Source organism: Propithecus coquereli, unplaced genomic scaffold (assembly GCF_000956105.1).
Source record: "Propithecus coquereli isolate 6110/MARCELLA unplaced genomic scaffold, Pcoq_1.0 Scaffold230, whole genome shotgun sequence".
Classification (NCBI taxonomy): domain Eukaryota; kingdom Metazoa; phylum Chordata; class Mammalia; order Primates; family Indriidae; genus Propithecus; species Propithecus coquereli.
The window spans coordinates 896,967-906,351 of NW_012147842.1; the positions used below are offsets into that span (position 1 = coordinate 896,967).

At 36.7% G+C, this 9,385-nt stretch overlaps 1 protein-coding gene across 1 annotated transcript in view; it reads right to left on the reverse strand.

Moving 5' to 3' along the window:
- Positions 1 to 8,418, reverse strand: part of STAP1 (signal transducing adaptor family member 1) — a 60,455-nt gene extending 52,037 nt beyond the window's left edge. The window contains 3 exon segments of the mRNA XM_012645339.1: positions 1,095 to 1,208; positions 6,081 to 6,152; positions 8,413 to 8,418. Of these exon segments, the coding sequence (XP_012500793.1) occupies positions 1,095 to 1,208; positions 6,081 to 6,152; positions 8,413 to 8,418 (192 nt within the window).
- Positions 8,419 to 9,385: the final 967 nt, after the last annotated feature.

Sequence of the window (9,385 nt, forward strand, 5' to 3'; positions counted from 1 at the left end):
AAAAAAATAAGAGTAAATAAATGCTATTACTACCATTAATAATAATAACAATATTAACCAGCATCTTTTGAGTGCTTATAATGGCAGCTGCTGTTCTAAGCACTTCACAGGTATTCCTTGATTTAATCTTCATGGCAACTTGGCAAAAGGTACTATTAGTTTTTGTTTATTTGCTTTACAAATGTGTTCATTTAACAGATATTTATTGAGTACCTTTATGTGCTAGGCGTTATTCTAGATACTGTTTTACATCAGGGAACAAAACAAAAATCCTTGTTCTCATGGAGTTTAGGGTCTAGCAAGGAACAATAAATAATAAACATAGTAGTAAATCTTACAGTGTCAGAAGGAAATAAATGGGAAAAATGTATAACAAGGTAAGAGAGATTGGGAGTGTGACTGCGGGGTAGGGGAGGAGAAAAGTGTTGCCATTTTTTATGAAAGTGGTCCAGGTAGGCCCCAACAAGAGGGTCACATCTGAGCAAAGACTTACTTCTGGGTGGAGAAATAAAGACTACAAGGAGGATAAATAACTTACCTGCACTCACACCTCTAATGAATAAAACAGCGCAAATTCAAACCTAGGGCATCTGACTCTAGTCCTGTGCTCTGAACCACCGCATCCTCGAATTATCCAGGGAGTTTACGTACAATGTAGATTCTGCAGTGAGGCCCGGATTTCCTAAGTACAGGTGATTCCTATTACACTAAACTTTGAAGGTCAATCAGTAATTTCCTGGGAAAGTCTCCAATTACATTTTATTACATTGCAAGTTGTTCTCATTATATTATTACTGGTAGTTGTTGGTTGACTTGCCTTGGTCACCTTGAGTGCTGATTCAAGAACAGCCTTTTAAAAAACACCAGGTGGGATCCCTGACTTTGCCAGAGGACAGAAGTATATGATTTCATGGTGCTAGTATACTAAACAAGTGATCATCCCAATTCAGAAAACTGGTCCCTGGCCAAAAGCAAGCAAGGAATGTTAACAAAGTCTAAGACTTAGCCTCTTTTTTAATTCCTCTGTACTTTACCCATTGGGTAAATGCTATTTATAATCACAACCCTTTTACAGACTATTTCTCCTCACTTACCTTCAGTTGCACTTCCTCTTTTGGCAAAACAAGGGTGAATTTTGCACAATTCTTTTCAGTTGAACTCTGCTCGGTAAGGCGTGTGAGGTCTATTATGTCTAATTTGTCAACGTACTGCAAAGATAAAGGAAAATCTCATTAAATTATTTCATGGTACCAAACATTAGTCCTAGCAAGAAGGAAATAAGTAATATCTTCTTTTCGACTGGTTGTACTTTTCGTGATACCCTGGTTTTCTTAATCCCAGAGAACATCTGGAAATGTATTATGCGGTGGTGTGCTGAACAGGTTTGCAAAAGCCAATTGTTAAATTTTCAGGAATTTTGCAGGTAGGTTGTTTAACACAGCCGTTACTAGAAATTAAATTATGTAAACATACCAGTAAGTAAATTATATATTTAAAAAGTAACTAAAACTTAAAATTTGTTACTTCCTAATTATATTACTGCATTTGACTATTCTCTATGCTCTTGAAGTTATTTACATCTTTGTTTCTGTGACATGAAAATACCAGATAGTGGTGTGCTACTGTGATCTTCTTCCCAACTCCACGTTCAGTGAGGTCACATGGACAGACTGAAATCAGCCATGGTGGGAGTATTTACACCAGGGAAATTGGTAAACCTCATAAATCAGGGCTCAATTGGTTGTTTTGTTGGTTGTTCCAGGGGCAGCACTTTTTTTCTGCGAAAGACCAAATAGTAAATACTTTACACATAAGTACAGTCTCTCTTGCAAATTCTTCTTTGTTTTTGTTTTTGTTATTTTCTTTACAACATTTTAAAAATGAAAGAAACCATTCTTAGCTCAAAGACTGAACAAAATCAGACCACAGGTCAGATATGGCCCCAAGGTCCACAGATTGTGGCCCCAGGTCTAGACTTAAGAAAGAAAAGGAAAAAATGTTAATAATATAGATGAAACTTCAAAGTTTGTTGTGTCTGAAGCTGTTGCACTGTAAATAGAATAAAAATTGACAAAATATTCTTTCAGAATTCAAAAACTATTATCTACCTCAGCAAAGAAGTTGCTCATGTCATTGACTTTAAGAATACAAGCAGTTCTGACATACATAATCATCATTTTACTTTTCTTTTACTCATTAATGTAAATGAAAATATCAGTCAACATTCATGTCAAATATCATATTTAATGACAATAAATTTATTAGGGAAATAGATTGGGATACATCTCCATTTGTTAAATCATAATGGAATTACAATGATAGTTGGCTCCCAATACAAAATCAAGGAAAAATCAAGGAAAACATTCTGTGAAAATCAATCAGCTATATGGAAATTATAATAAAGAATATTGTAGACTGGGTGCAATGGCTCATGCCTATAATCTTAGCACTTTGGGAGGCCAAGACAGTAGGATTGCTTGAGGTCAGGAGTTCGAGACCAGCCCGAGCAAGAGTGAGACCTCATCTCTACGAAAAATAGAAAAATTATCCGGGCATGGTGGTGTACACCTGCAGTCCGAGCTACTCAATAGCCTCAGGCAAGAGGATCGCTTGAGCCCAGGAGTTTGAGGTTGCAGTGAGCTATGATGATGTCACTGCACTCTAGCCAGGGCGACGAGCAAGACTGTCTCAAAAAAAAAAAAGAATATTGTACATTTTTTAAATTGTGTGCTACAATTCTTTATATCAGTAATATTTATAAGTTTATGTACATATATTCGTATATACATTTTTTTCCAGAAAGCCATTGTTCAACATTTACCACACATCACTGGTTATGAGGATTTTTAGAAGAAATTCCTATCTTGTCCAAGTAAAATAAAAATATTTCTTGTGAGCAATTGGTCCATATGGACTGGTCTGTATGCCACAAGCCGGACTTGCCCTCTAGTATTAGAAAGAACCACCCCTACTAAGTGTAGTAGAGTTTTTATGGTATAGATATATAATTTTTCTAAATTAGTCTCATTCTTGACTTCTTTTTATCTCCTTTTATTTTCTTCTGAATTATGCCTAGTATAACTTACTTTACTGTATTCTTGTAAGTCTATTTTATTTTTCTGAATAAGGTAGGGCTTAAAAATAGGTCAATAAATTTTTTCCAGAGCTATTTCTATGTGGATAAGGTCGAAGGTAAGTTTGGGTTGGCTTATTTATTTTCAAATCTAACCATTCCACAATGTATATATACTACAAACCATCATGTGCATGATAGAAATATACAATCTTATATGTCGATTTAAAAAATAAATAAATAAATTTGAAAAAAAGGAAGGAGAGGTACAGGGGAAGGAAGCCAGAATTTAAAATTAAACAAGAATATTTTTCCGATGGAGTGTCTAGATCAAGCTCAGTGAGTTTTGTTGCAGCAAAGGAGGAAACAGCAGAGGAAAAGGTGGCAGAGTTAGATAGAGCGCAGTAAGCTGATCTGTTGATTAGAGGAAAGAAAATCATATCTTTTTGTTTTTAATTATAGTGTTATAAGGAGGCTTAAAGGTCATCTGTCTAACCCAGCTGCCATCTGATGCTTGCATGTCCTGCAGGGTATCCTTCTATGCAGTCTGTGCTCGAACATCTCTAACAACATGGAACTCATGCCTACTAAGCAGCTCTATTAGCAGGCTTTTTCTTATATTCAGCCACAGTACTTTCTCCTGAGACTATCACCCAAAAAAGTTCCCCGAAGTCTGCATTCTCTTTTAACACAATTGGTAAATGGGCGATTCTGCAGCGTTTAATTACAATAATCTCTTCATGGTGTAATGATTAAGACGGCTGGCTCAGGAGAAAGACCTGGAAGGTACCCCTTTTATCAGCTGTCTGATCTTGTACAATTTCTTAATCCTTAAACTTGACTATTCCCATCTATAAAATGGGGATTAAAATTGTACCCGTTCTGTAGAGTTGTGAAAATTAAATGAGATACTTTAATGCTTGAATACTTACTATGTGCCAGCTTGCATATACTGTCTCATTTAATTGTTTTGATAGCCTTATGAGATGAGCTACTGTTTTTATCTAGATTTTAGAGATTTGAAGACTGAGTGTGTTGGAGATCTTCTGTTTGCTCCTCTAGAGTCATTTTTATTCCTTTACCACCCAACATCGCACCAGGAGAGGGACCCAGATGGACAACATCAAGGGGCTCCCTTACCCTCTGACTGCCTGTTGGATTGGACCACTAGAGAACACTGGTAGGAGATCAGAAGAGTGAGGAACAAGGTTGGGTATTTACTGCTCTATGCAATTACTCCCTCAAAGATCATGCTCCTCTCAAGGCAGTCACCTCCACACAATTCTCCTGACTGCTCTCCCACTCCTTCTTCTCACTCCTAGGTGTGGCAAGAGGATACTGTAATTAGCATCAGGGTTCTGTACTATCTTTTGTGATTTTCCTACACCCTGTCAACTGCTTTGAATATTTATTAAACTTTTATTAAATGCTCTTCAAATTGCCCAAGTTGAGATGTCATTTGTTTTCTACCAGTTCCCTGTCTGATACACTGAGACACAGAGAAGTCAGGTAAGTAGTCCGAGATCCCATGGGTAACAACAGCAGGGCCAGGATAAACACTCAGGCAGTCTGTCCGAAGAGACCAGGCTCTCAATCGCTAAGCTATACTGACTCTTGCCATGTAGGAAGTGAGCAACAACCATTAGTTCTCTCGTTTCCTATGCATTATACAAACTTTAGACCAGGGGCTTTTATATTTACTGACATCAGTGGGAAATTGGAATGTACAACAGAGAAATTCATTTTTTAAAATTTAGTATGGTATTTGAAAACACCCTTGTATACATCTTGTCTAGCCAGAACCCTGGTGAAAGATGACCATTTTAAGTTTGTTTTAGTTTGTTTTTTTAAAAATGGTTTCTGGGGCCAGGCGCGGTGGCTCATGCCTGTAATCCTAGCACTCTGGGAGGCCGAGGCAGGCGGATTGTTTGAGCTCAGGAGTTCGAAACCACCCTGAGCAAGAGCAAGACCCCGTCTCTACTAAAATTAGAAAGAAATTAATTGGACAACTAAAAATATATAGAAAAAATTAGCCGAGCATGGTGGCGCATGCCTGTCGTCCCAGCTACTCGGGAGGCTGAGGCAGGAGGATCGCTTGAGCCCAGGAGTTTGACGTTGCTGTGAGCTAGGATGACGCCACGGCACTCTAGCCCGGGCAACACAGTGAAACTCTGTCTCAAAAAAAAAAAAAAATGGTTTCTGGCTAGTTCACCACTAACGGTGCTGAAATGCCTGTAGATGGCATATATCACGCAGGCTCTTTTTCTGTTTTCCTCATGAGACCTAGGCATCTAATAATGATGTACTAAAAAGTATGGGCTACTATATCCAGGGTCCACAATGTTCATATTGAAATATGTTACTGGCTCATGAAATCTCTTATAAGTATAGCTTTCCAAGGTAGGCAAGCATTTGCCACTAAGATACTACATCTTATTCCTGGGAAAAAATGAAACACACAATCAGAATTTGAAATTAATATGAATAAATAAATCTCAGAATCTCTTTATTGTTATTCTTATGGTTATGCTCTTAGAAGTCATGCTTTGTAGAGCATGTTTTTGTCTTTTTAGAAAAGTTTTATTGTGAGTTTGTATGTTATGATGCTCTGGAGATCATCTTGTTCCTTTCGGGTTATAACTGCATGCTACAGCAGGATAAAAAGTGGGGGAAATTGAAGCTATCACTTGGTATTAAGCAACTTATATACAGATATCTAGTTAAAATTTTCAATTTTTAACTAAGTTTTCATTATCAGGATCAGAAAAAAAAGAATGCAAAGTAAAAAACGTGAATTAATACCATCTTCTGAGTTTGCCCAGGAAATTTTACCATTGGTTATCATAATTGACAGCCCTCACAGATTTAAATTCTCTTATTTGAATTGGTTTTAATAGAGCATCTTTATTCTTGGATGATGGAAGTTCCAAATTGAAAAACAGACTATGTGACAAGGATACATCGGGAAGGAACAATTTGAATCAGCTGAACATGTTCAACTACTTACTATTGTACTTTTTTTGTCAGTATAAAAGAAAAGTGTAGTTCCTCTCAACTCTGTCCAATAATGTTTATACTCCTGTAGGAAAGAAATCATAAGCATTATTCATTAGTATATATTCAACTATTTTCCTATTGATATCTTCCTTTGTAACTTTTTACATTGCTTATGTGATATAAGGTTCTTTATCTTGGGTAATTAGCCTAATTTTTATGACTTAACTTTTTAATTGATTCTTTTTTTTCTTTCTTTCTTTCTATGGTAGAAACAGCCTTTATTGGTTACAATGCAAATTCTAAGAGGAGGGGACAGGACAGCTCTGACTCCTGGGGCGGCGTCTACTACCCTCTGAAAGCGGATTCTTCTTTAATTAATTGTAGTATAATGTAAGTATTATGAGCTGAAAAATTCCTATCGCATAGCATAAGGCATTACTCACGTGTTCGTGGATGCTGGTGCAAACAAACCCATGGCTCTGCCAGTCATATAAAAGTATAGCACGTACGATTATGTACAGTATGTTTATAATGATAATAGGCAACTATATTACTGGTATATGTATTTATTATACTATACTTTTTATTGTTATTTTAGAGTGTACTACTTCTACTTATTAAAACAAAAAACCTTAGCAATAAAATGGCTTCAGACAGGTCCCTCAGGAAGTATTCCAGAAGAAGGGATTGTTATCATAGAATATTACAGCTCCATGTGTGTTATTGGCCCTGTAGCCCTTCCCCGGGGACAAGATGTGGGGGTGAAAGACGGTGACATTGGTGAGTCTGAGCCTGTGTAAGCCTAGGTGTATGTGCCTGTTTGTGTTCTAGTTTTGAACAAAAAAAATTTTAAAAGTAAAAAAAAAAAAAAATTTAATTTAAAAATAGAAAAAATGACACAGAATAAAGATATAAAGAAAGAAATTATTGTACTGCTATACAGTGTGTTGCATTTTAAGCTGTGTTATTACAAAAGAATCAAAAAGTTAAAAAAATCAAAAAGTTTATGAAGTTACAGTGAACTAAGGTTAATTTATTATTAAAGAAAAAAATTTGATAAATATAGTGTATCCTAAGTGTACAGTGTTCATAAACTCTACAGTAGCGTAGTAATGTCCTAGGCCTCTGCGTTCACTCATCACTCACTCACTCACTCACCCAGAGCAACTTCCAGACCTGCAAGCTCCATTCATGGTAAGTACCCTATGCAAGTGTCCCATTTTTTATCTATTATACTGTATTTTCACTGTACCTTTTCTGTATTTATACACAAATACTTACCATTGTATCACAGTTGCCTACAGTATTCAGTATAGTAACATGCTGTGCAGGTTTATAGCCCAGCTATAATAAGCTGTATATGCCATATAGCCTGGTCGTGTGATAAGCTAGATTTAAGTACACTCTATGTTGTTTGCACAACTACAAAATTGCCTAACAACACATTTCTCAGAACGTATCCCCGTCGTTAAGCAACCCATGACTATAATTTGATTTGTGTTTCAATAGATCATTTTCCAAAACTCTTCTCATTGATTTAAGACTTTTTATGCAGTTTCAGTGGAAGTTTGCACATGTAACATGTGGCATTTTAAGAATCCAAGATAGGTTAAGCATATAATATCTACCTTCTAGGACAGATGGAAGGAATGAATTAATTAAGACATGTGAGGCACTTAGCAGAGAGTACATGGCTCATAGTTTGGGTTCAATAAACAGCATATATTAGGCCAGGCGTGGTGGCTCATGCCTGTAATCCTAGCACTCTGGGAGGCCGAGGCGGGTGGATTGTTTGAGCTCAGGAGTTCTAGACCAGCCTTAGTAGACCCCGTCTCTACTAAAAACAGAAAGAAATTATCTGGACAACTAAAAACATATAGAAAAAATTAGCCGGACATGGTGGCACATGCCTGTAGTCCCAGCTACTTGGAAGGCTGAGGCAGGGGGATTGCTTAAGCCCAGGAGTTGGAGGTTGTTGTGAGTTAGGCTGATGCCATGGCACTCTAGCCTGGGCAACAGAGTGAGACTCTGTTTCAAAAAAAAAAAAAAAAAACCAGTATATATTATTGGTATAGATCAAGGAAACATGAGAAATTGATAATGATAAAAAAAATTAACACCATCAAAGCTGAACTTTGAAAACCAAATTTCATTCAGGGGATGAATATTTAATTATTAATGCATTCACATTGGTATGAGTTCTATAGAGATAAAACTTTTTAAGTTTAAAATATTTAAATAACCTAGTCAGACTTTCATTTTACTAGAGTGAAGATTGGCTCTATTACCAAAAAATGGCAAGTGAGTTTAAAGTTTAAAACCGTTCGCATCTAAATACTTACCTTCATACCCAGCTCTTTCCAAGGTATGTTTTAAAAAATTACAGTCAGTTTAATAGACATGTTGATCATTCCTTCTTTTAAAGTTTAATAAGCTGAAATTTTTGCAACTTGTTAAACCATAATGATTTATATATTGAGGATTCATTTCAAAAAGTCACCTAAATTTTTTTTCTTTTTTTGTAAATGTGAAGACATTTTATTTTATGGTATTTTGTGTCTCTTCAATATTGACATATTGGCCAGGTGCAGTGGCTCACAACTGCAATCCTAGTACTTCAGAAGGTTAAGGTGGGAGATCATTTGAGGCCAGGAGTTGGAGACCAGGCTGAGCAACGTAGGGAGACTCTGTCTCTACAAAAAATGAAAAAAGTAGCTGGGCATGGTGGCATGCACCTGTAGTCCCAGCTACTTGGGAGGCTGAGGCAGAAGGATCACTTGAGCCCAGGAGTTTGAGTGTGCAGTGAGCTATGATGATGCAAGACTGTGTCTCAAAGAAAAAAAAAATTGACATATCATTTACCCTTTTTTGACCAGTAAAATATTTGTCACATCTTCAGAATTTAGATGCTTATTTTTTCAAATATTGGGAACTCTATAACCCAATATTGCTTTTATTTCCCTGGCTCCTAGGGTTCTGGGCTCCTAGGCTCCTGGCTCAAGATTAAATTTATTTTGAATTACAGCCACCATCTTTTCTCATGTCCTTGGTAGAACTATTTTCTTCCTTTGTCTTCATGGCTAATAAAGTGCCATATTAGCTAGCTTTTTCTACATAACAAGTCACCTTACAATTTAGAGGACTACAACAGCAAATGTTCTCTATTTCTCTCCATTCTGTGGCTGGCTGATGGTTTTTCTGGTCTGGGTGTCCTTGGCTGTGGCTGAATGGTCTAGAACAGCCTCACTGGTTTGTCTAGGGGTCTTAACTGGGAATGCAAGAACAACAGGCAAGGCAGGGACTACTGGAGTCTCA